At 41.9% G+C, this 27702-nt stretch overlaps 1 protein-coding gene across 1 annotated transcript; it reads left to right on the top strand.

The window, feature by feature from the left end:
* The first annotated feature begins 156 nt into the window (after positions 1-156).
* Positions 157-24439, top strand: RBM17 (RNA binding motif protein 17). The gene is made up of 12 exons (XM_057544238.1): positions 157-316; positions 7335-7472; positions 9965-10081; positions 12688-12854; positions 13684-13781; positions 16646-16702; positions 17636-17777; positions 19824-19975; positions 21041-21114; positions 21609-21707; positions 22814-22886; positions 23020-24439. Exons 2-12 carry the CDS (start codon positions 7350-7352, stop codon positions 23121-23123), a joined length of 1206 nt encoding a protein of 401 aa, XP_057400221.1. The 5' UTR covers positions 157-316; positions 7335-7349; the 3' UTR covers positions 23124-24439.
* The last annotated feature ends 3263 nt before the right edge of the window (positions 24440-27702 follow it).

The raw sequence follows: 27702 nt of genomic DNA, 5'->3' as shown, positions 1-27702 counted from the left end.
CCGCGACACCTGTTGGCGGGAGAGAAGGACGCGGGCGCAGGGGCGGTGCGGGCGCGGGGGCGGTGCAGGCGCGGTCCTCCGGCCGGCAGGGGGCGCGCAACAGCGGGGCGTCCTCGGCGCAGGAGCAACGCGCCTCTCTCCCGGCCGCACGCGCCGTGATTCCGCGCCGCCGCGCGCCCCGCGGGCTCTGCGTAGGGGTTGGCGCCGGAGAGGTCCGGCCGTCGGGGGCTGAAGCCGAGCGCCCAGCCCGCCGAGTCCGCGGCGCCTCGGACCCTGTGCGCCGCCGCGGCCCGGGAGCGTCGGCCGGGCGGGCCGGGTAAGAGGCGCCCTGGGCGGGCCGGAAGGGTGGGTGGGCGGGCGGGGACCGGGGCGGGTGCGCCTCCCCGGGCGGCGCTGGACGCGACGCCGCGGCTTTAGGCCGCGCCGCTAGGGGCTGGTGTCCCGGGCCGTCCCCGAGCCGCCGGTGCCTTCGCATCAGGCGGCCCGGCCCCGGCCGACCCTCCGTGTCTCCCTTCGCGCCTCGCCGCTCCTTTATTTGCCTCGGGTCGCCGGGCCTTCGCATTCCTAGTCTTCCATTCTTCTTTCCCGTTTGTCCACATCTCTTCTGGACCCGAGGGCGGCTTTTCCTCCCCACCGTCGGTAGTGTTTTGGGAAAAGTTGCTGGGCCTTTGGACCCCGTAGGCATGCCTGGGTCACCTGTGGCTGGGGGTGCAAAGGAAGGAATCTTTTCCTTCCTAGGCTGCAGAACGGGGAATCAGGTGTGGACTTCTGTCAGGGACGGGGATTTACCTGGAAGGGTGGAGGAAGACGTGACTCTGGCACTACCTCGGTCCTTGTCCTTTTAAAGCGGTATTTTAGCTTCGATGTTCAATCACCCAGCATTTTTTTTTTTTGGGGGGGGCATCTCTTTTCGCCCAGACCATGTGTTAGTAACAGCGGATGCAAGATTCATAAGATTCTGTCCCCACGCTCTGTGAGTTTAGTTTCCGGGGAAACAGCATAAAAAGCCACGCCTGGGTTGATCCGATTGACCGGAGTGGGGTCTGGAAAGCCTTCCAAAAAGGAGTGAGGCTTGAAACTGAGTCTTGGGGGTGTTTTGTTAGATGTGCAAGATGAGGGAAATGTTTCCTGCAGAAGAAGGAAATAAATGTAAAGATACCAGAGGTGAGGCACCTTAGTGCATTCTGGAAACTGCAGGAAAGGCAGAGGTGTGAAGAGGGGTAGTCAGGTCAGATCAATAAGGTTCTTTGAGAAGTCAGTAAAGGAGAAACATGGGAGGTACTTATTGCTAGGGGCAGGCAGATGGGTGGAAAGTAGGATATTCTGGATGAGGGCAAAATTCCGCACATTCTCATGTAGGTGAGGACTGTGTGTCCTTGCAACAGGTGGAGTCTTTAAAGGCTGCAACTCAGTTTCCACAGTTTTATGGGGTAAATGCCACAGACGTTTTGACTATAGTACGGATATTTAGGGAATATAGGGTATTACATTAGTAACTTAAACTGAGAGTTCTATTTTTAGAACTTTATTAAGAAGTGTGCTGTCTGCTGTACAGTTTACAATAGAGAGTAGGTTGTGAGTTAGAAATACAACAAGGTATCACAGAGGTGTTGGCCCTCTGAGCTGTTCTGATCGTGGAGTTCTGTGACAGATAAAGATAGCCTTTATGGAAAATAGGAATCTGGAGAATTGTGCGTTCCCAAAAGTAACTTTATAAGGTGGATTTTTTTTTTACCTGGCTTGTTTTAAATTACCTGTAAGGAGCAGATGATCCAGGGCTGGTATTCATTCCCCAAGTCTTTCATAATAGGAAATAGTGAAGGGCGTTCTCTGATACATTTAAGTTACAGGTGACTCGTGGACTTTGTTTGCAATACCCTCCAGCCTATGGTGCTTCGGTAATGATAGACTCTATGAGAATGGATGGGAATACTGATCTATGACAAGGGTGTCAGAGGTGGAGGTACAGGGAAACATTTTAAAAATTCTTTAAAAAGTCATAAATCTTACACACAAAGCAGATGCCTTTTATTACCTGTGTTTTTTGTGGACATCAACAGGCACTGCCCCTTATAGTTCCCTTCCTGTTCCTTTCTGTCTGTATGTACAGTACTTCGCGTATTCTTTAAGCTTCATTTTTAATTTGTGATACACAAATATCTATTTAGTGATAAAAAGGTCTTTTCTTACCAAGCCTGCTTCTTTAGGTGTTCAGAGCTCAGACCTTGACTCATTATTAGTTGTATGGTGGGAGTAGTTTTTCTCCCATTAGTTATGGTGTACAATTTACCATGCTTATCTCATATCCTGCTTACCACAAGTTATGTCCTTAAAGGGCTGATCTTACTGTTTCATAATAATATGATTTCAGTAGGTGCATTAACATCTTCTGTCCACTCTGATATATTTAGAAAATATTTGTAAGTCACTTATAATGTTCCAAACATGGTGCTCAGTTAGAGATATAAAGATGAAAACAGAAACAGCCCTTACCTTTAAGGGATTTATGATATAGTAAGAGATAGATGTTTTAACCAGTGGACAGCATAACATGATCTGAGTGTGTTCGGGGGGTAGTTGGTTTTATGTGGGGGTCGTAGTCACCAAAGGCTTGAGATGCACTTGAAAGACGAGTAGGTGGGATGCTTCTGAGACGACGTCTTCCATGTTCTTTTTCTGCCAGTTGCACGTGTTTTAAAAAATACTTTGCCAGCTTAGGTAGAATCTTGAAAAGTCATCATTCTGGCAGACTGTGTTTACCATGTTTCTTTTTAAGAAAAAAAAAAAGCATACATGGAAGATTTGTTGATCAAAGGATGGTGTTACCATGATAAAGAAGTAAATAGTGAGAAGGTATTTTAAAGAAGTTATAAAAATCACCTGTTTGTATTTGCATTTGATCCTGGCTTCTTAAGGTATATCCAAATGTTAGAAAGTGCTACGTTTTTATTACTTGGCACCATACTTCATGAAATAAATGTGTTATATCATCTGAAAGGCATCTCAGCATTAATGAGGTTAAGTTCAGGTCCTAACAGAGTCTTGTTAGTGCACTTGTTACATTTCAGTGTTTGCAGTGGAGAGAATGAATGAATCCACTGTGATATATTTACAAGTGCTTAAGGCAACTAAAATAAAGATATACACACCTTTTAAGGAATAGATGGAATAAGCTGTGTCAATAAGATTATATAAAAGGAGGAAAGCATGAAAGTAATCAGAATGGGGTTCAGGTTGCTGCTCACCCCTGGGCCCGGGAGATCACTTGGGTGGAATGGGATGGGGGCCATGTGGGTTGAGTGTGGTTTCTTGTCCAGATCCTGTCTCTTGTTTTGGGTAGTGAATTCACTGGTGCTTGTAGCATTATAGTAATTAATTGAAGCAGGCCACAGAAGTGTGTCGTTGCTGTGGTTAATCCACTTCTGTGAATTTGAAGATCAGTGAGAAGGAGAAAAGTGAAGAAAGCTCTTCTGCATTTACTGGGATGCGGAGATCTGATTTATAAGCTCCCAGTTAAAGAAAACTAGCAGATGCTGGTGAGATGACATCAGTTTCTAATATTTAAAGTGTGTTTTCGAAGGTTTTGAGACCAGAAACAAGGAACTTTTAAGGAACATGAGATTTTGCTGCACAATGACTTCCAAAGCTTGCAGAGTGAGGAGAATCAGGTGGAATTGTCAACAGCCACCTTCAGTGTAGACTGGAGTCGGAGGAAGTGCAGTCTCGTGAAACCTCACCAGCACCGATGACATTGTTAAGTACTGGGTTCTTAGCCAGAAGGACTCTGCTGGAGGTAGAGAGCCTCTGCGCTGCTTGATTTTGTAACCCTGAAATTGGGAAAATGTTTCCATCAATGTTTACTCTTCTGGCAGGAATATGTCCAGCAGCCTGTTACCTCACACCTCCTCCCCCAGTGCTGCTTCTCCCCTCCCTTTTACCTATTCTTTTTTTTCTTTTAATTTTTATTGTGGTAAAATATACATAACATAAGATTTGCCATTTTTAAGTGCATGGTACCATTGTGCAACTATTGCCACCATCCACCTCCAGAACCTTTTGCCTGCTCTTTACTTTCTCGTGGAGCCTGTGGGCATTGTGTAGTTTCACTGCTGATTCATGTGGCCAAATAGAATTTACTTAATTATTAATATTTCAAAAGTGTTTATTAAATGCCTTCTCTGTGCCAGAAATTGGAGCTGCAAAAGTGAATAAGCTGGTCTTTACCATTCATAGTTCAGTGGGCATTTGGGTACTCTGTTTCCATTGGCACCAATGTTATTTGTAAATACTTTTTTTAATGAATTTCTCAAATTTCTTATTAAGCGATATTGGGAGAATTGAAGTGGAGTTAGATTTGCAAACAAATTTTGATAATTTAGCTTTATGATTTCCCAGAATGCGTTGTTTATATTTGTTTCCCAGAATGTGTCAGTCTTACCTTGCTTTTATAAGATTAAAGAAAGATAAATGAACCCATAGTTTGTTTACTAGGCTTTGGTTTGGTGACCAATTGAATGAAGAGGTCTCAAAAAATTAAACTAGGTTAGATGAAAGATGTATGGTCATTTCTGAAGTAGTGTTTTGAGAGCCACATTACAGTTGACCCCTGAGCAACGTAGGGGTCAGGGACACCCACCCTCTGCTCAGTCGATAATCCAAATATAACTGTACAGTTGGCCCTCTGTATCCACGGTTCCACATCCGTGGATTCAACCAACCGCGGACGGTGTGGTACTGTAGTATTTACTATGGAAAAAAAGCCGCATGTAAGTGGACTTGTGCGGTTCAAACCTGCGTCATTCACGGGCCCACTGTACTAAGCTGGACACTCAGCGTTGTTTTTCTTTGCTGTTGCTCTGAGTTTTTCAGGTTAAACTGAAACTTTAAGGATGTGTTACCTAGAGAGGAAGGATTAGTTTTGAATACCAGGTAGGCTGGGAGAAAAGCACATGACAGCCTCTAAAGCTTTTTGGTGCAGTTGTCTTCCACAGTCATTGTGGGCAAGGAATTTCTGAAGCCATGGCCTGGGAGGGGGTTGCAGATAGAGTGTTACCTCTGCAGTCGGCCTAACTGCCTGTTCAGCTCTGGGGTGGACATTGGTCTTAGTCCAGGGGTAGAGCAGTGACCTCCACAGACTGATGTAGGTTTTCATGGAGTTCACACTGACTGTGGATTAAAATAGTGGGTTCTGAAGTGGACCCCGGGGGCATGCCCTACAAAACTTAGGAGACATGGTCAAATTTCAGCCATACTTAGTTAAGAAATGGAAGTCATTAATTTTCCTCCATTTAGCCTCCGTGACTTGAACTTGTCTCAAGCTTAACATGACAAGGTGTTGCCAAGTTCACTTTGTCTGGCACTGAAGACAGTGAGCATTTCCCGGTGGGATGTGCTCTCTAGGAAGTTCTCTGTCCGTGCTGCCGTCACCTGAGCCGGTGAGTTGTCACAGGAGCCTTGAGGAGGAGAAAGTATAGGCATTCCTTGATTTTTTGGGGGGTGACTCATTGGAGCAATCAGCCACCAGTACCCTGGGCTCTGCTTTTATTCACCCTACTTCTGTGCTGCCTTGGGGCCTTTCACTTAGAAATCAAAACTGAGAGCTTTCAGGTAGTCTGCGGTTCAGATATTAAGAAGGGAAGACACTGTGGAAGGCGACTGCAGTTGCCCGGGGCTGACTTCTTCCCAGGACCGGAACGGCTATACTGAGGGAGGGAGGCGGCATCCACCCTCACCCCCGCCCCAAGCACAGTGGAAGCGGGTCGGCCAAGGTGTTGGGGGTCTTAGAATCCATGCACAGAAGGGTGGAGACATGAGCAGACAGACCGAAGTTTTGCCCGGGGTCAGACGTGACCCGCGGGGAAATTAAATATTTCCCTTCCTGTCTATATCACCTTCTCTTCCTGAGACACAGACACAGGCAAAACAGGATTTGTATAACACAGTTTCAATGGTAAAATGCTGTCTGAGCCTGGGAACTGACAGACTTTTGGAATGTGTCCATATGTTAGCAACTACCCATGTTAAGCATTTCTTTGCAGTTTAGGGATTTTAATCAAATTTTTTTTCCTCTTTCCATCTGTGAAAAAGAGATTGATTTCTTATTTTGAGAAGTGAGCCATTTTGTGGGTTTCAGAACGTTGAGGTGTTTTAAAGGTGGCAGTAAGGATTTACCAGCATGAGCTGTGGAGTTCTGACTGCGTTTGAGATGGGTCTTCCCACTGTGACCTGGGCAGATTTCTCTCTGGACGTCCCCATTTCCCTCCTGGACTGCTCTTGGTGTGTGATAAGGCTCTTAATGAGTGTTAACTATTGCTGTTTTTGTTGTTGTCATCCTCTTGTGTTCCTCTATTCTGCCAGGGGTAGTATATATTGATCATTCACATGTAGATTGTTGATTCTGTCTTTGTAATCAGTGTCATTAAAGATTACAGATTTCTTCTAGATCAATGGAATAGAATTGAGAGTCCAGAGATAAACCTTCACATTTAAGGTCAATTGATTTCTTACAAGGGTACCCAGACAATTGAATAGGGAAAGAAAGTCTTTTCAACAAATGATGCTGGACAACAGTATTTCCACACACAAAAGAATGAAATTGGACCACTACCTCACATCATATGTTAAATTAACAAAAAAAAAGATTGTAGACCTAAATGTAAGTGTATAATACTATAAAAACCTTAGAAAAAACCAGTAAATTAAAAAAAAAAAAGATTACAGATTTCTACTTGGTGGGATATGAGGAAACCTGGTTATTAATAAGATCTAACCCTCTACCTTCCTGTCACATCTGTGAGGTCATTTCTGGTTTTTTCCCCTTAATTGGCGGCGTATATTACGGTTTTTTCTTTATAAGAGGATAACGGCCCACCACCACCAAAAAAAAAAAAGGTAGTTAATTGTGCTAAATCAGCCTTGTAATAGGTGTTTTTGCAAGGCTTCTACTTTTTGCTGTTGACACAAAATAGAGTTTTTTAAAAATTGAATATATGTAATTAATAATGCCCTGAATCTAGAACTTCCATCTTATCTCATTCTATAGAACAGAAGGATTTCACTCGTGAATTACTTGACCACATGATCTTATATATAGGAAAATTCATTCTAGAAGATTATTTTAAAAATAGTACATGGATGTAGCTTTTTGTGTCAGGGTGCTGACTGGTGATATCAGGCATGTTGGCTTCTGTCACTGAATGTTCCTGGACCGGGTGATCTCTTCAGATACCTCTTACCTCTGAAGTTCCATGATACTGCGTTATTTTAACATGGGGAGACTGGAAATCTTCACTACATTTTTGCATTCTTTAACCCCTACCCCTATTGCCTTTCAGCATTAAACTGAGAAGATGTCCCTGTACGACGACCTGGGAGTGGAGACCAGTGACTCAAAAACGGAAGGCTGGTCCAAAAACTTCAAACTTCTGCAGTCTCAGCTCCAGGTGAAGAAGGCAGCTCTCACTCAGGCAAAGGTAAGAGAAGCTAAGCCCAGCTGTGAGAGCAGAGGTGTACCGGCAGGTGCCTCCTATGGACTAAGAGTAGCCTGCCCCTCTGCCTCTTTGTTGAATATGTAGGGTTCAACATTTGTAAGGGGAGAGGCTGGGTGGGGGGAGGGAGAGGAATAGGAGTTGAAGGTCATTTCGCTTCTCCTGGGAATAGAACTGTTTCAGGGAATCAGAATGAGGAAAAACATACTCTTGGTTTCCAGCAATGATGCTGGTTGTCAAACTTCAGTATGCAGGTTGTCAATCTTGGTTGTCCAAGATTGAGAATTTGGTTAAAAGGCTATATAACACCTGATACTCTGGTAAATCCTGATTCTGGGTTGGGGCCTGGGGAGTCTGCATTTTTAGGGGGCAGTCCTGCTGTTTGTTATAGGTGGTTTGGAAGCAGCACTTTGAGAACGAAGCTCTGCGGTAACGACTGAGCTGTGATAATGTGTGTGTTACTGAAGGCTGGGGTTGGTTGTGAACGTATCAGGGTTTGTAGTCTGGGGTAATTGTTTTTGTTTCTGTTGTGTAATGTAGGGCGTTGGCAACATCCTTGAAATCATTCACCAGGTAAAACATTAAAAAAAAAAAAAAGTAGTTGTCTACTGGATATTCGATATTAAAATGTTCCTATCAAATGCGTTTAGGAATGAGAATGGTCTTATGGTTTGCTTGTTGTTTTAGAATATGATTCCCAGTGGAGGCTGTATCCCCTCCAGATGGGGCAAATATTGGTTCTAAGGGGTGAAAAAAATCCTGCTCTTCTCATGTATAAAGGCCAGATATACACAGAATACATAAACTCGTGTGTAGTGTATCTGTGGTATTAAAATTTCATAGGTGGAGAAGAAAATGTATTAAAAGGTTCCTTGAAGGAGGAGGCAATAATAAAAAAGAAGTTGAGAAGAACTGCTTTAGAGATACATATTTACCAATAAGATGAAGTATTTACTGATAAGATGATATCATTTCTGGGATTTACTTTAAAATACTCCAGTCTCTGGCAGGGGAGGCAGGGATACATGAAACAAGATTTGCCACGAGTTGGTAGTTGTTGAAGCCAGGTTAAAGAGACATGAGTTCATTAATCATTCTCCTTAATGTTTGAAAATTCACACAATAAATTTTTTTAAAGTTGGAATTATTTTTCTTTTCCTTCACTACATACATCATTAATATTAAAATGTTTACATTTGATTTCTCAGTATTGTAAAAGGTTTTTAGGATTAGGATACCCACAAGTAGAGAAAACACTGTCTTAAAATTTAAATTGGTTTTGTCAGTTCTGTTGATTAGAGTTTTTGTCTTTTTCATATATCATTACCAGATTTAAATTTTTTATGCCAGTACTATTTCTTTTTAAAGAGATAGAATTCCGTCTTTTTAAAACAAACTTTCATCTCACATGAAAAGATTAACAGAACAAGTCTTTTTTTTTTTTTAATTAATTTATTTATTTTTGGCTGTGTTGGGTCTTCCTTGATGTACGTGGGCTTTCTCTAGTTGTGGCGAGCGGGGGCTTCTCTTTGTTGTGGTGCGCGGGCTTCTCATTGCAGTGGCTTCTCTTGTTGCGGAGCACGGGCTCTAGGCGTGTGGGCTTAAGTAGTTGTGGCACACAGGCTCAGTAGTTGTGGCTCGTGGGCTCTAGAGCGCAGGCTCAGTAGTTGTGGTGCACAGGTTTAGTTGCTCCGCAGCATGTGGGATCTTCCCAGACCAGGGCTCAAACCCGTGTCCCCTGCATTGGCAGGCGGATTCTTAACCACTGTGCCACTAGGGAAGCCCAAGTCTTGTTTTTTGTTTTAATTTTTTTTAAGTTGGTCTAATTTTTAAAATCTTCGTTTCATGCAACTTTTGCTTTGGACATAAGATGTATAAATAAGGTTTTACATTCTAATGTTAATGCTATTTCATATATTCTGTTCTTGAAGGCCTCAGTCTTCTCTTTTGTAAAGTGACTGACTCCTAGGAACAATTCTCATACTTAATAACATAAACTCAATTAGACTATAAGTGGACATAATTAGTGAGCAATCTTGGTTCAATGGAAGATAAAATAGAAAAGCAGAAGTCGAAATATAGTAGAGATATACAGGTTAGATATACTAATCCACAAGTGTATGCCCAAGATATAAAAACATACCCATTCCTTGTGAAAGATCCACACTAGTTGAAGTGTAATGCGGAGAATCTAATGTAGAGCTTTTTTCTTATATTATTTCATATGCAAATTTAAATAAAAGCGACCAAACTTTCTGTAAAGCTTTTACAAAAATGGAGGAAATTTGTGTTGTAAAAAAAAAAAGGGCTAAAAAACTAGTATATGATTATTGTAATAACTGAATTAAAAGGCTGTTAAGATTGTTTTTCTCATATCTGAAAGGTTTGTTGCACAGACCAAAAAAAGCTTTGTTACAAACAGTATGATTTTTAATTTGAAGCCTCAGTACACTTTTCTTATTTTTTGATGATTTTAGAGCCAGAGGACAAAACAAAGTACGGTCCTTGCCCCAGTAATCGACCTGAAGCGAGGTGGCTCTTCAGATGAGCGGCAGATCGTGGACACTCCGCCGCACGTGGCGGCGGGCCTCAAGGTACACTCCCCACCCCCAGCTGGGTGGGCCTCCTGCTTTCCACAGGCTGCGCTTTACACGTCACTCTGAACACACCTCAGTAGGCCTTGCACTCTAGGCAGTATCATTTTCAATTTAATGTTTACTTTCGTTTTATCAAGTTTAAAACATTCATCTGTTTAAAACACAGTAGTTAATTATAGAAAAATCAGAAACTGGAGGTAGGCAAAAAGGAAAATAAATGACTTCGGTCCTACCCTCCAGAATTTAAAAACTTTGTATTTTGGAATAGCTTTCCATCCTTCGCCTTCTCCACCTTCTGTTCTCTGACTTGCTTTTCTCACTTAATATATTGTGAGTGTCCATCTGTGTCAAAAAGTATAGGACCATATCATCATTTTATTGACTTCACAGTATTCCCCTGTGTGGGTTTGCCGTGAAGCTCTTGGTGGGGTTTCTTGACCAGAGGAACTGGTCCTGCTCCTGCCGGCTGATAGTCTGTCAAGAGGGAAAGGCACCCACCCCACAGTGGAAATTTTCTGAGGATTCTTAGTCATTCAACATTTTTTCCCACAAATTCTCTGCCTAATTTTTTCTTGCTGCATCTAATGAAAAACTGGTTAATCATCTTCTGTTATTGTGTATTGGCTCTAGAACCTATAATATCACCCCCAAATTTAATCAGTAAGCATTTTCCTTCTTGCTGCATAGCCAATTTTTAATTGTAAAGCATTCCCATCAGGTGAATGTATGATGATTTACACACCTATTTCCTAACTGTAGAACCAGTAGACCTCTAGTGAACACCTCTGCAGAGTGCTTTCTATGCATTTAAAATTATTTTCTTAGGATAGATTTCCTGAGGTGACATTAGGAGATCAGTCACTTTTATGGGCAATTTATTTAGCGCCAACTTGTTTCCGGCAGAGTTGTATCAGTAAATAGTATCACTTGTAACATGTGAGCGTTTGGGTTTTTCCTACCCTCCCCAGCATTGGGTATTAACATTCAAGCTTTTAAAATCAAGCAAGCTGCTTTATTCTTTATAGCATTTAAAGAAGGATGCCTCATTGTTGAACTTAAGCAGGGTTTATACAGTAAAAGTTGTTTGCTGTCACATATTGAAATGAAAAAAAACTAACGTTCATGCTGACAGTCTGGTCTCTGAGTTAGAAACTTTGTGATGGCGGTGTTCTGTAGATCGAGGGGCTCGTTGTTAGCTTCTTCCATCTTAATAACCGAAAGGAAATGTCGTTCATGTGCTTTTGTGTTTTTAAAATGTCTTTTATGTGAACACAAATGAATAACCGCCCTTTGGGAGCCGTGCATTAAATAGATTTTTGTAAGATTTCCAGTGATAGGGCCTGGGAGGTGATTACAGTTACTTTTCTAATTTCTTTTATTCATCAAATCAAAGTGTTTTTTGAGTTTTAGGTGTAAGGAAACCATGGAGTGTTTGTTTTATGATGAAAAAACATCAAACTGCACAGTGTAATCCAGGAATTGTTGGATTTAGATCCATTGATGATGAGCATAAGCTCTCTTTATCATGCCCGTTTTGTGTTCATATATAAAGTACATTTTACAAACAACCTTCCTGCCTTTGGCGGTGCTGGCATGCTCCTCCTGAAAGAGGTACAGAGTGGGCGCTCGGGGACACTGACCTGTGCTCATTTGGGGCATCTGCGGAGACCAGGGAAGGCATCTTACTTTTACAGACAATAAGGAGGCGTCGTGCTAGGAAAACTAACAGAAGAAAGTACGGAGGTTTAGGAACGTGAGACCACGCAGTAGGTCAGGGCTTACGAGAACCATGGAGATAAAGACCATGAGCCTAGGGCAAAGCCCCCTTCTCATTGTGTGTTTCTAGTTTACTGTGTGCTGTCTGCCTTTTGTTTTTACGATTTCTTTGTTAAGGCTACTACCTCTTTTTCTCTCATAGAGTAGCCCCAGTTTCTAAATGTACAGAAGAGAAATGCAAAATGTTGTCATCTGAACCTGACTTAGTGGACCTTAAAAAATGAATGAGGATGTGAAGGGAGTTACCTCCACCTGTGCAGACTCAGGCCTGAGATGCAGATGCCTGGGGAGGGTGTGCAGTCCAGAGGATTTCACAAAGCCCAAGAGGATGCTTTTTACCTTTTTTTTCTTTTTTTTTTTTAAATCTTAATATGTCATGTCTCCATGTAATCAGAATCTAAAGTTATTCTATTAAATGACTATAAGAATGTGTTATTCATGAGTTGTTTCGTATTTTAAGTTTTCACAGATATATATATATATATAGAAGTATTCTGTGTTTGCTATAAATAATCAAATTTATTGCTTAAAATTTTAGGTGGTGGCAGCTTGTTTAAGACTTCCAGGAAAGTGCTGTAGGGTGTTTATGGAATTAATACTGAACTGAGAGGTGAAATTCTTTGTCATGTCTGCTGCTCCCAGGCTAGGTGTGTGGCCACGTCAAGTCACTGAACCTCCTCAGGCATCTGCTCCCTCATCTGTAAAGCAGAGGCAGACAGGTGGTCTTCAGGGCCCCTCCTAGCCCTTGTATTTTTTTGACCTTAATTCTGTGAATAAAATTCCAGGACAGAGGATGATACTTACTTTGGCATTTTTCCCTTCCTCAGGACCCGGTTCCCAGTGGGTTTTCTGCAGGAGAAGTTTTGATTCCCCTAGCTGATGAATATGATCCCATGTTTCCTAACGATTATGAGAAAGTAGTGAAGCGCCAAAGAGAGGAGCGACAGAGACAGCGGGAGCTGGAAAGACAGAAGGAAATAGAAGAGAGAGAAAAGTAAGGCCTCGCGCGGATGTGGAGGTGCTCTGCGTTTGAAATGGTCGTTCAGATGTTGGTGAATGAACTTTAGTGCTGTCTGTAAGGCTGAGTGAGTTTCCTGGTTGGTCTGAGCAGTTGTCAGGAGGAGTCAGGTTGTTGTTAAGAACGTGTGGTCATTACATCCCAGCACGAAAACAAACTCCAGAGTAAATTTCATATATAGTTGCAGAAAACTTAGAGTATATGTTTTGGGTGAGTTCTTGGAGAAGTAACTTACAAAGTGATGTTGAATAATAGGGTTTTTTCCTATGCTGTGACTCTGCTAGAGTCATAACTACTTAAAGTATTTAAAATGTTATTCTTAACTTTTACTGTTTTTGAGCCAGATGGAGTTTTTAAAAACTCATATACATCTTTTATGTTTTTTGAAAGTATGGGCAACAAGGATTTATTTGCATTTCTTCTTTTAAAAATAGTATTAATTGTTAAATAGTTATATAAAATATTAATATACTATTATTTATTGAATCACTTCATGAAGTGAAAACATGTTCTAGAGAATCAAAATTATTTAATTAACTATTGCCTATTGTTGATATGCTTTAAAATTGAAAGAGGTAAATATCAAGGAAACTTTTTTCTTGCTATTTATATTCATATACCTCTTAAATTTGTTCAGTTTATCTTCTGGATTTTTCTCACTTCTCATACTTTTGCTACTTTAGTCTTTAACCAGTTTGCATGCCCCCCACCCCCCCACCCCCAAAAAAAAGTCAAGGTGACGTCCTTGAGTTCACATCTCTGAATTGGTTCATCCATGGTGAACGTTTGTTTCCTCTTATCACAGGAGGCGTAAGGACAGACATGAAGCTAGTGGGTTTTCCAGGCGACCAGATCCAGATTCCGATGAAGATGAAGATTATGAGCGAGAGAGGAGGAAGAGAAGTAAGGCATGAACACAGATACTATGTTTCAAACATGGTGCAGTTCCACCATTTCATATTCAATTTCGTAAATGGTTCATCTGACACTGATTTGGGTAATTTTCTCTCCAGAATCTCAGCAACCCGCATGTGCATGACAGCGTAAATTTACATTGTGTTTTCACATATAGTCTTTCTAACATTTACTTGTTGGACACTTGGAGCATTCCTTAAAATACATGGCCACTCTCGCCTTTACCCTCAGCACAGTCGCACCAGCCTGTTCTCTGTATCCAGCTACATTTCTGTTAAGAACAGCACTGAATGGAGAGTCAAGGCACTCATTTCCAGAACCTTTGCCACTAACACGCATGACTGAGCTTCCCTGGATGCTGGTTTCTTTCAGTGTCGTACGGGGAGCAGGGAGAAAAGCATTGAACTAGGTGCTTCATAAGACCTCTTCCATCTCTAAGAGGTCTCTAAGAGCAGCACTGTAGTTGTGTTAGAGCCAAATTCTTAGTGATCACTAGATAGCTAAGCAGTGTTCATTCTTGAGAGAATGGAATGCTACTTATTTTCCCTTCATCATGTTTGATTGCTGGGATTTCCTGGATTTAGATCACCACTTTGGTTGACAGATTGAGATTTAAATGAGAAATTGAAATCTTCTTCTTGTCTCCTAGATACCAGGCACTGTTCTAAGCAGTCTGATGGATTACCTCCTTTACACCACACAACTTTATGCCACACAACTCAGATAACTGTGATAATCCCTGTTATAGTGGATTAGTGGGAATAGCGTTGTGTATGAAACGGGTCCATTGTGCATCTAACCAAGATCTTTCTTTACCTGAAAACCTCATTGCAATGTGGTCACCTTTAACATGAGACCTAAGAAGAATGTTATCATGAAGCTGGAGTGTATTTCCACATACATGAACTCTGTTTTATGACCAGCAGTTTGGCAAGCTTGGTCTTCCCAGTGTACAGCCAAGGTTTTTCAGGGCTTAGTTTAAACTTTAAAATACTAAATGAGTTGGAAAGGAGTGGGTCTGTACTAATTTAGAATTCTTACTCTTTCAATGCAGATATGAATTATACAGATTTATAGAATACTTATTGCACCACAACAGAGAACCAAGCTCATAGATACAGAAAACAGATTGGTGGTTACCAGAGGGGCAGGGGTTGTGGGGAGCTGGGAGAAATGGGTGAAGAGGGTCAAAAGGTACAAACTTCCAGTTACAAAATGAATCATGAGATTGTAGTGTACAGCATGGTCACTATGTTAATAATACAAATAATTGCATAGTTTTGGGTTTTTTTTAGATAATGTTTATTGTTTTAGGCCATTACATTTTGGGGATAAAATAATTGCATATTTGAAAGTTGGCTAAGAGAGTAGATCCTAAAAGTTCTCAACACAAGAAAAACTTTTTGTAACTGTATGTGGTGACAGATGTTAACTAGACTTTTTGTTGTGATCATCTCACAATATATACAAATACCAAATCATTATGTTGTACACCTGAAACTAATATAACATTACATGTCAATTATACCTCAACTGAAAAAAGGCTTCCTGCGTGCTGAGCACACTCAGGCACTGCATTGTTTTTCTAAGGAGGAATAGAGTTAACATTTGAGTGTGCTCTGTGTGTCAGGCATTATGTTAACATTTCAGACTCATTATCTTCCTAATCAACAAATGCCTGATTTATTAACTTGTTTTAGAATCCAATACATAGGTTGAGTATTTCTTGGTTTCATCTTTCCAGCTTACAAATCAGCTGCCCTTTTTTGTGAGGAGGTGTGCCTTCAATACTGAGGACATTTTTTTTTTTTTTTGTAACATTAGCAGGAACGATATAATCTAATATTAGGGAAGTGATGGTGTTAATATCCGTTATGTGTACTGCTGTTAACATATTGATGGTCATATTTTAACGTGATTAGTAGCAAATTTTCAGTAAACCCTGAATTTTGTATACTAAACTCATTGGAGCTGATCTTTTCAGAATCAGTTAATAATCACTTAGGTCTTAGTGGCAAGGTGAAAAATGATAATAGGTATTTCAAAAGACATAGAAGTTTTATTAAGGCTCATATTTCTCCAGTGAAAAATGATAACAGGTATTTCAGAAGACATAGAAGTTTTATTAAGGCTCATATTTCTCCGTAAGTATTTTTTCTAGTCTAGGCCTGTTAATCATTATGCATATACACTGGCTTTGGGGGATTTCTTTTGTGAAACATTGTGTGCTGGTGCAGCATGGTTTTGTAATTGGTTTCTTTAATTTACATTGTATCAATTTTTTTGGAGTGTTTCATTGATGATTAAGTTATAATACACATGTTAGCACTTCTCCCTAGTGAAAAATTCCTTATGTTCTCTGCTTATGTTTTCCCTCTGGTTGTCTGGTAGAAAATGGAGTCTACTTTGGTTTGTTCGTGTCCACCATTTTCTGTCCAGGAAACATGAGCAGGAATGGTGACAACACAAAACAGATTGTAACCAGAAGTACTGACACTTCCAACTAGGTGTTCAGTCCCAGTGGTCTGCATCCTGGAAAGAAGGGTGCTGTCTTGTGGGGGATGCTCTGGCCTCACAAGGAGCTGGGTTTCATTCTGTCTCTGCCTGTTCACTCTCCCGTGATCATTTTCTCATCTGGAAAATGGAAGCAGTGATACCTACTTCTGTATTTTTAATCCTGGATTCAGATACTGAGGTCTTCAGATGTTAGTGGGAGGGATGGAGTAGCATCCCTTCCTGCTTCTTTCTTTGGAGGGTGGTGTGATGTGGCAGGTGGCGTGTGTCACATTCCTGAGGATCCGGCATCTGAAACGCTTTCCCTCCTTTAATTGGTGGAATTTCTGTTTCTGCAGGTATGGGCGGAGCTGCCATTGCACCACCCACTTCTCTTGTAGAGAAAGACAAAGAGTGTACGTACCTGTTTCTTCCCCTCTCTGTTCAGATACACATCTTTAACCCAGTTGTGGGAAGTCTTAGCTGGAATCAGCCAGGTGTCCTGAGTGCAGGGAAATGGCTGGAAACCCGTCCTTGCTCTAACCCTCAGCCAAGTGCTCCCTTCCACCCCTTAAGTTTTATACCAGGCTCTGAGGCATGGGTTTTTCTCTTGTGAGATGCTTTTTTTGTTTGTTTTTAAAAATAATTCATTTTGTCTTCTCCAACATTTCGTTATTTGGAGTTAGGTAAAAACAAATAGTAGCTGAGTTTTTGTGCTCGGTGGTCTAGGGGCTGTTCAATTTGTGACCCTCCACAAGGTGGCAGCACCTTCCTGGGTTAGGTCCGTGCACAGGTTGTGTGCATTTACTCAGATTGCCAAGACAGTCTTCTCCCAGTGATCTGTTCTAGAATTTGGGGTTGGAGTTGGACTTTGAGGAGTCATGAAGCTCATCTTCCTACCCTCTGGGTTGGACCATACCTAAACTATCCCAAGAAAATGTAGTCATCCCTAGTGCTTTTTAATACCTGTTGCACCATGAATGTTACCTTTTTATAAAGAAGGTAATTAAAAAATTGTTAAATACCTTTTGTGTGAAAATACCTGACGAACCATAAACCCCAGTTGAAACCAGTCTCTGGGAGTGGGACCCAATCAACAAGCTTCCTTGTTGATTCTAATGTGTAGCTAGGGTTACAAATCACTGAACTGGCATATGGTCCCTAACCTCAAAGACCTTTATTGTCTGCCAGGGTAATAAGGTAGATGAGCGTCTTAAGACAGGTACACAGGATGCTATGGGAGTCAAAAGAGGGGTTGATCAGATCTACTGGAACATACAGAAGGTCCAAGTGCAGTTCAGAATTGTTTTGTTGCATTTTGGTAAACCTATTTTATTTTCATCCAACAGTACCCCGAGACTTTCCTTATGAAGAGGATTCACGACCTCGCTCACAGTCTTCCAAAGCTGCTATCCCTCCCCCAGTGTACGAGGAACAAGACAGACCCAGATCCCCGACTGGCCCCGGCAACTCCTTCCTCGCCAACATGGGGTAATGGTCCGGGTGCTCTCACCTCGGCAGGTGCAGGGAGGGCGGGGCCGAACGGGAGGCACTGTCAGCCCTTCCAGTAGGTGCAGCATGTTTTGGGATGGGGCCTTTTTTGGGTTTATGGGGAGATGCTCAGTGTGCTCGGTCACGCAGCCTCCTTCTTGAGGATCAGGGTTCAAGTCACATGGAGGGTATCCCGGCATGTACTGTTAGGTTTTGTACAAAACATAAAGCTGTCTCATGGAAATTTTGAAAGATTTAGATGCTGAACATTATATTCTCTAGTTAGGAATAGTTTGTGATCATTATATTTGTTTTCATAACATTTGCAAATAGGTCATATGAATTAGAGCTGACTTACGCTGTGTCCAAAAGATGAATGACATCTTTTTTTTTTTTTGATAAAATGACCTTTGCTTTAAGGTCATGGTTCTATACCTTTGGTCTAAAGACTCTCAGTCGTTCTAACTATAATTAGAAATTTGTTGGCGTATGAAAATCAGTTTTAAGGTTGACTTTCAGGTGGGGCTTGTGGATTTTAAGTCTCACTGGATTTGGCATGCGTTTTGGTTAAAAGAGTGTTTTATGTGGTTTACTCTGTTCCTCGTGCTCTGAGGGGTTGTCAGATGAAGCAGCGTTGCACTAAGGCCTTTGTTCTGTGTCCTCTAGAAGGACTGCCTCTGGTGGCAGTGCTGTGACTGTAGTAGTGACACTTGTCTGCCCTCACCTGTGTGTGTGTGCTTTGATTCTTAGCGTCCTCGGAGCTGGGCTAGTCAGAGTTGGAGATGGGTCTTCCACCGTAGGGTTTGCACACCGCAGGAGGATTTGGAGTTTCTCATCTTGTGTCCATCTTCTAGACCTGTGCTGTTCTCTGTGGTAGCTAATAGCCACACGTGGCTGTTAAATTAATTGAAAGTGAATAGAATTTAACATGTATTTCTTTAGTCACACTAGTCTCAAGTGCTCACCAGGCTAACAGCTACCGTACTGGGCAGTGCAGATGGAGAACATTTCCCTCATTGCAGAAAGGCTGCCCTAGAGTGTATGCTGGAGGGGGACAGATGTGAAGCCATTGGGGTGGTTTTGTTTGGTTTTTTCTGCTAATGAAAAAATTGACCTTTTGCTGGTAAGAATTGACTTTTTGCTGAATCCCCTTTAAACAGGAATTAAATCTTTATGCCTAAGGAAGATACAGTGTAGTACAGTTCATCAGTTTTCAGTCTTTTCTTTTTAGCCCTAGAACAGCTTGTTCAAATGAAATATTTAAGGAAATTACATACATGAAATACTGTAGGTACAGTTCTGGTTGAAGCAGGGTTTTGTGATTTAAGCCCTAAGTAGCAGTGGTCAATGGGGGGCACCCTTGAGACCCATGAGGCTCCTCACGGTGCAGTTTGAAAACTGTCATGGGATTAGAGAAAGAGCAGTGGACTGAGAATCCAGAGTGGTGGGTTACACTTTCAATCCTGCCATTAACTCCTACAGAAATAATTCTCATGTGGTGTCTTGCTTTGCTTTCAATTAGGCTTAAGCTCGTCAGCCCATCTGGGCCTCAGTTTCTTCATTTCTAGCTCTGAAATAGATGGTCCCTAAGTGTCCTTTCATGTATGAAGTCAGTCATTGGAAACTGCTGTACTATTTAGAAAAATGCAATCATCTTCATTATGTGAAACCATATTTATTTTTTGACAGGCTCACTTTAAAATAAACTGGTTATGAGCCCTGTAGCAGAGCAGATACTGGAGCATACAGGAAGTCTAGTGTTTTCTAACAGGCCCTGGGGAAATCTCACTAGGGGAACTAGTGTTTCCCTTATCTCAGGGGTAATCTCAGGATGCCCAGGATTTCAGCATTCACTTTTCATCTTTCTCCTGAACATTCCACGGCTTCCATCTCATGGCCCGTTGGTAATTATATGTGGCCTCATGGAAGCCCTTGTGGAATTTACACTCTCTCTTTCCAGAAGGAGATTACTGTGATGTAAAATCCAATTTATGCTGTAGCTGATGACGTTGAGTGCAAGGACCTTTCTCTTTTTCCTCCCCACAGTGGCACAGTAGCACATAAAATCATGCAGAAGTACGGCTTCCGGGAAGGCCAGGGTCTTGGGAAGCACGAGCAGGGCTTGAGCACAGCGCTGTCAGTGGAGAAGACCAGCAAGCGGGGAGGCAAGATCATCGTGGGCGATGCCACTGAGAAAGGTGGGCCTCCCCTTGAGCGGGTCCCTGGGGGTGAGCAGGGTGGAGGCAGGCCATCCTGATTGTGATGCATTCCAGCTCTGCGTTGTGGAAACTGAATCCTGAGGCCCGTTTTTACAAATAGTTCAGAACAGACAGAGAGATAGGAATGCCCATGGAAGAAAAAGAAGACAAGAGACTTTGGCAGAAATGAATAGGACTCCAGAAAATCATGTCATGCCTGCTTCTACTAGCAAAGAGCCTTGTTACATTGATAAAACCATAGCTATGTTTTTATAGCAAGACAGAGCCATACACAGTATATCGGTGATTCTGTCTGCTACATCTCTATCCTGTAAGGGTTCTCTGCTCTTTTCTTTTTTCTGCCCTTTCATCCCAGTTTTCTTACTGACTGATCGCTCTGTGAGACTAATGTTATTTTGCAGTCTACTGGTAGGTGATGCCTCCTTGGTGTTTTATTTTCATTTGATTGTTACAGTCTGTTCTGTAGTGAGGGCGTATCGGAATGAGTCAAACATGACTTAGCATTTTAAGGAGAACTGAGTGGTTTTGAGTCAGCTTAGCTGAACACCTTTTCCTAAAGAAGGGAGAGAACTTTTCTGGGAGCCCTGTTGATGCACAGCTTTAGGAAGCAGCAGTGAGCCTCACAGGCTAGAACCAAAAACCAGCAGTCGCCCAGCTTTGTGGGAGTGTCTGAAATTGGTCAGCTAGGGGCTGGCTAGTTAACAGCTCGTTACACTGGGCTGGGGACCTTCGGCCACCGCCTGAGCCAAGACTCACCTCTGAGGGTCGTGACCACTGTGCTCTGTGAGCCCTTTAGGAAGTGAGCTGAGCAAAAATGCAGGTAGTTGGGGATATTAAAAAGTTCTAGAAATTATGGTAAAAATTATACCAAAGCGAAGTGATGCTTTCTGCTAGATAAGGCTGCATTTTTGCTGAGAGACTCTGTGGATGCTTATAGATGGCTCTAGGACATAGATAGTGGGGATTGCTATTGAAATTAAATTATTCATTATAACTTGGACTCAGTGCTGTAACATGTCTATGTCTGATGATGTTTTCTTACAGATGCAGCCAAGAAGTCGGATTCAAATCCATTAACTGAAATACTTAAGTGTCCTACTAAAGTGGTCCTACTAAGGGTAAGACGCAGAAGGAGGAAACCTGTTTGCTGTCTTTGAATTGTGTCACTCCACCTTGACCTGTCCCTGCATGCTTGCAGCCCCCCTGATGACAGAACAGTTAAAGCAAACTGAAAATGACACTTTTGGATAGATTCCATATAAGACTGATTTTTAGATTCCTTTTTCACTAATGCTTCTTCGCTAAACACAGTATTTAAGACTACAGTGAGTAATTACTTTAAAATATTTGAAATTGTTAGAAGTTCAACTTGGTTTATATATTTTGATGCTTGCACAGTTGCTCTTATAACTTTATGAAGCTTAATGTATATTTTTATTTTTTATATATTTTTTAATACCAACTTTGGGGTATTTCAGGGATGAAAATTTTCTTCGTGTCATTTGGGATTAGGAACGTTTGCCATCGTGGAAAGAAGTTATTTATACATCCCTTTTACATATTTGTAAATTATACTTTACAATGGAATTTATGTATTTATTTTTGTTTATAGAACATGGTTGGTGCAGGAGAGGTAGATGAAGACTTGGAAGTTGAAACCAAGGAAGAGTGTGAAAAATATGGCAAAGTTGGAAAATGTGTGATATTTGAAGTAAGAGGGGTTTCTTTTGATGTTTATAAACCCAAGTTATAATTGATAGACTACAAAACATTTTCTATAGAGACAGAGTGCTGTAAGTAACATATTGTCATACTATAGAAGGTGACAGATGTTGGTTAGTTACACTGCTTTTACTCAGTTATTACAATTTCAAACATAAACACAAGAAGGACTTCAAATTTTATTTGGTGAAGAAACAGTTCATTTTGTGACTGAGGTTTAGACTTGATGACCGTGTGCTCAGTAGTTTAGTGACTTGGACGTGCCTCTGGTCTCACTCATTTGGCAGGTGTTTTCTTAGTGCCTCCCACATACCCAGTACTGCACTGAGAGCCTTGTGGGTGGGGAAACACATTCTGTGCTCTTGGTGATAACGTTCAGTTGAAGAAACAACAAAACAAACACGTGAAATTAGAGAACATTCAGTTGCTAGATTCTGTAATGTTGACTTATAAGTACAGGAGGTGAGAGAAGGATTAGATCCACACAAAATAGTTAGAGGAGGCTTTGTGAACAGTATCAGATGTGAGCGAAGCTTTGGAATGAGTGGGTAGGATTTGGGAGGAGAGAACGGGTGTTCAGACTAGGGTCGCGGCTTCTGGGAGACTGAGGAGGGCTGCAAAATGGAGTGGTTGGGCGTGGTGGGGGTTAGCAGGAGCTGCGCTTATACAGTGGCAGTGGGGCTATGTAAGCGGGGCCTAGAAAGCTCCACCAAGGAGCTTAGCCTCATACGAGAGACGGTTAGCATACAGATCTTTTTACCTTAACTTCTGCTCACTTCAGCTTCTCCTCCATATCATGTTGCTGTCTGTTGACTACGTAATTATTTGTTTATGTGTCAGATGGCATAGGACCTCCAAAGGTCCTGCTTGGCTGTGTGTTCCAGCACTTAACACAAGACCTGCCATAAACGGACCTTCAGCAGATTTTGATGATGAATGAATTATACTTATTTCCTTGGTATTTGATCATTGCTTATCTGTATATGATGATAATTGGAATACTTACTCTGATAAAAATCATTTATGGGAGAAAACTCACATTCAGTGTTATCTCCGATGACATCTTTACCTACTATACTTTCATTTCTTTTCCAGATTCCTGGTGCCCCTGATGATGAAGCAGTACGAATATTTTTAGAATTTGAGAGGGTTGAATCAGCAATTAAAGGTAAGTTGTACAGCTAACTATAAAGAATTAAAAAGTTGAATTTGTGATCTTAATCTGTGTAATTAAAACATGTTCTTTGTAATGTCTACTGGAGTACCTGCCTTAACTGACTGTCTTTTTGTTTGCCTTTTAGCTGTTGTTGATCTGAATGGGAGGTATTTTGGTGGACGGGTGGTCAAAGCATGTTTCTACAATTTGGATAAATTCAGGGTCTTGGATTTGGCAGAACAAGTGTGATTGTAAGAACTAGAGCCTGAGTCATCTCCAACGATCCTTCAACAAGCCGCAGACTGAGCAGAGGAGAGCAAGGCGACAGGCAGCCTGCGTGGCTGTGGGTACAAAGACTCTGGAAAGACTTCTAAGATATATGTTGACTGATCCCTTTTTTATTTTGTGGTTTTTTAATATAGTATAAAAATCCTTTAAAAAAAACAAACAAAAAAACAATCTGTGTGCCTCTCTGGTTGTTTCTCTTTTTTATTACCACTTCTGAGGTGATTACACTTTTTGCTAGGATTTCATGATAATTCTCAAGTGCTTCAGTGATATGGCATTTCTTGCACTAAAAAAATCTAGAAAGTTTTGGGATATGGGGTTGTGTTACCCTTTGCTTTTCTTTTTTTTTCTTTTTGATTCATTTTAATAAAACCTGCAAGTTACTAAACTGTAGCTTCATAAATTCTATAATAAAGTATCATCTTGGCAGTCTGCCAAAGGTGAAAATTTCTGCTTTCTCTAACAGAGAAATTCTTCTTATTGACTCCAATCGTAGAAAAAACTCTTTATGACCTAAACTAAGGTTGAAGAATTGTGAGCCTACCATGACCTGTTTGGATGAATCATTTTCGGTTAAGCTAAGTCAGACTATAGAGTTTGTGATGGATTTAGGGGTATTTGGGTATAGAACTCATGAATATAGCCTTTGTTTTCGCATATTCAAGCCTAGTCTTTAGCGTAGATCAGAAGTGACCGGTTAATTCAAAACCTCGCAGGTACATTGTAAATGTGTGCCCAATTATGTTTTGGAAATGGTGGTTCCCTGGGGTCACGTTTCTACTGGCAAAATTTGCAGTAGTGTTAGTTCTCATACATAATTTTAAAATGTATAAAATTCAGCCACATCAGCTACTTAAACTGTACTGGCGATTAATATAATTATGGAATTGTGAAAAATTGTATCATTGAAGTGCAGTGGTGTATGTGGCTCAAACATTTAGCAGGGCCCAAAACAAAACAGATAAAAATGTTTGGCACTACGGCTCATTGGCCAGAGCAGGAAGTGTTTCCAGAATATACTTGTGCCTGTGTTCTGTTCCTTGCTTGCCCAAATGTTGCATGTGACTTACCTAAAGCGGCAGCTGTGGGACGTGCGCCTGTGTTGTCTCTTTAGGTCTTTACGACATGAGAGCGTCTTGTGACCCTGCGGGGGAGGAAAGTACTCAGCATTTCTTTGCATCCATGGACTTGGTTTGGAGACATAAGGAATATTCTGACCCTTTTTAAAAAAGGATTTTCTCATGTTTTTATTTAACATAAATAAAAGAATAACATTTTCTCTTTTGTGGTATTATTTTACTGAGTAAAAGTGAATTAAGACTCTGCTTTTGAAATAAAAGTGCACATACCCTGAAATAAATTTGGGTTAAAGAATATAAGGTAAAAGAATTACATAATTGGACAGAATTTTGTAGGACGTGAGAAATCAACAGCCAGCCTGAAACTAGAACAGGTCTACCTGCGGACTTAGCTCCAGAATACCAGTGATGGCGCCTGGCTTGGGCTTACCAGTACCTAAATGTGCTCACGCTAAGTATTTATTATGATGGCTTAGTTTAATTTGTATAAACCCTAATGTTTTAAACTGTAAGTTCCAACCCCTTTGATACCTGCATTATTATTGTTATGCTTTATAATAACATTGTTTATTTGCATTTAGGTGGATTTTCCCAACATTCTCATGATCAACCACAGAAATGCAAGTGACTGCACTACTTTGATTTTTATTAGCATGGGTACAACTTAGTGAATATCTTTCTCCCCAATCTCTCTAATAATTAAATTATCCATGATTGCAGTAATTACTTTTTAGTACATTACTTGCAGTGTATTTCCAACATTAGAATAATTTTAAATCTGCAATGTAGTGCTTGAGAAATTTGAAATTAATTTTCAGTATTCACTAAAATTCAAAGTAACTTCAATGGAAAATTTTCAACGTAAATTGAAAATTAATGAAGCTACAGTATAACTAGAAAGGTTCTGTGTAATAGACATTTGTCATTCTGGGCCCGCCTGTGATCTGAAAGCCCTTCCTGTGTTTGGGGTTCCCCCGCATTCTACCGCCTCCCTGAGGTAGAGACTCTGAACTTGCTTTCCCAGCCTGTCTGGCAGCAGGGGCAGGGGTTCAGCCCTGGGCCCTTCCCGTCAGCTATCCTCACACTGGCGAGAGTAGGCCCAGCGTTGTCTAGCCTTTGGGACGGTGGTGGCAGAGACCTTATCCCACAGTGGCATGTCTTGAGGCAGCGCCACTTGTGTGGCAGGGTAGTCTTTGGAGCAATTTCTAGGTGTGATGTGGGAGTTTTCTTTATGTAAAGCCTCCAAACTTGACTGGGGCCTTCCTGTCTGGAGATTCCATTTGCTACCTAGGTTTTGTTTTTGTTTGTAAAATCTTTTTACAAACAAGCCAGAGTGAATTCTCTCATTTGCAACCAAGAACTGATATAAAAAAGTTGATATCTGGAATTGCAAACGACAAATCCTAAAAGATGGAGAATGGAGGACCTACTGTCTTAGGTTAGTTGGTGAAAAATTGATGAACCTAGTTATTTGGTGGCAAAACATTTTGCCAAACTGTTACTGTACTTTAGGGTCCAGACAGGACTGACGTTGAGGGGAAGGATAGGGAAATCTGCAGGGAGTTGGCCTGGGCTGGTCATCTCTTAGGCAGCTGTGGTATTGGCGCCAGGTCGCGTGGCGTCAAACCCTGGTTCTGCTCACTCGCTGTGTGACCAGGTGCCTCTGCTGAAAATGGAAGTGATAATCATACCCACTTCTTAGGGTTGTCAGGAGGATTAAACAAGCCATACGTGGGAAGCAGCATCACAGGACGGGGGACACACGCAAGCTGTGAAGTCCTGCGGGAAAACCATCAAATCAGACTAAAGGGAGCTGGTTCGAAAGCAGAGTGAAGAAGAAATACGGCCTCACCCGGAGAAGCTTTCTCTGCCTGCGGCCTGCAGTCCGAGCCAGTCGAGAGTTCCACAGTTAGAGTCCTGCTGGCTTGGGAAAACCTACCAGAACTAAGACTCAACCAGTGGGTCCAGCAGCAGCCTCAGCAGTTTAGACTGGAGATTGTGGTCTTGCAAAACGAGGTTAAAGGTGTTGCTTTCCCACTTCAAGTGATGGTTTGAATTGCCCCAAGATAGTAGCCACTGAGGTATGGGAGGGACTGGACAGCCCGAGACCCGCTGCTATAAGACAAAGCGCTCAGATCAAAGACCGTCCAGGTAAGGTCTTCGTTCGTTCAGGCCTGGCACGTGCTGGTGTCCTGGTCCTTTCCAGCCTTGCTGTGTTGGGTCCTGTGTCCAGGGCAGATGGCCTGGCTTTCTAGCTATAGCTGCACAGCATGGAGAGCCACATTTGACCTGATGGAGAAAACAGCTCACCCAGAGACTGGACTGGAGTCCACAGCAAGAGACCGGAGTCTTCCTCAGGACGGGGTGAGTGCTTTTAAAGTGTATGTACGGGATGATCAATGTATACTTTGTGGGGAGCCAGAAAGGTTGGCTGTGGCAGACACTGCATAGCCCAGCACCTATTCCCAAGCTCCTCCTTTCATTCCTAGGCCTCTATTTTAAAGGCCGGAAAAAATGAACCTCTAATGTGGAACTAGGGGTGGCCATGTGTCCGACCAACGAGCTGTAAGTGGCAATTGAAGTAGTTTTAGAAATCCTTTTCACTTTTCCAAGTAAGCCAAGGCAACCATTTGGTGAACTTGAGGCCAACGTGCCAAGCATGGTGGGAAGGGGGGTCCTGGTCACGGGCAGTGAGGGGCTGCCGCAGCCCTGGGTGCAGCTCTTGTGGGGGAAAACCATGTGAGCCCCTGGACCCGTGGTTTCTCTGTTGCTTGTAGGTACATTCACCTCTTGCTGATTGTCTGCTTTCCACAATGTGTGTAATATATTCAAAAGCTGGGGGGAGATTATTTTGCGGACAATTAAAAAATCACCTAGGAGTATAAAACCTTGCAGACTGTTATTTTCTCATAGTTTGCTTTTCCTCTAAGTCATCCGTATCTAAACTGAAGGAGAATTCAGTTCTTCATTTAGTTTCAACAAGCATTTCTTTGTGAATTGCTGTGTATATATTGGTATTGTTTTTAGCACTGACAGTGAAAAAAATGAACAAGGTAGTAATCCTTGCTTTCAAAGAGTTCATAGTTTATTTCAGAGAGAGAGAGAGAAGCAAAAGCAGTGCAAGGTGAAACAGGCTAGCTTAAGAGATGCCCCTTGACTGAGCTCTTTGTGGTTAATGGCACTTATCTCTAGTCCCAGCATCTAGCACGTGTCTGGTATACAATAAATTGGCAGTAAATTTGCTGACTGTGTGTGAAGTACTGAGGTCATAGATAACTGAGCAGATCTGTTAGGTGTGGCAAAGGCCAAGATGGCAATAAACGAGAGGGGATGTGTGCTGGGGCTTGAAGGAAGAAGAGGCATTGCCCTCTGGAAAGGCAACAGGGGGGCTTCCAGACAGAACTGCAGGGGAAGGATGGAGGAGTGACAGCGTGACCCCGTCTGTCTCACTGCTGCCTTCT

The sequence above is a fragment of the Balaenoptera acutorostrata genome, chromosome 3, assembly GCF_949987535.1.
Source record: "Balaenoptera acutorostrata chromosome 3, mBalAcu1.1, whole genome shotgun sequence".
NCBI lineage: Eukaryota > Metazoa > Chordata > Mammalia > Artiodactyla > Balaenopteridae > Balaenoptera > Balaenoptera acutorostrata.
Note: the sequence above shows the minus strand (reverse complement) of the source record. Positions and strands in the feature narration are given on the sequence as shown.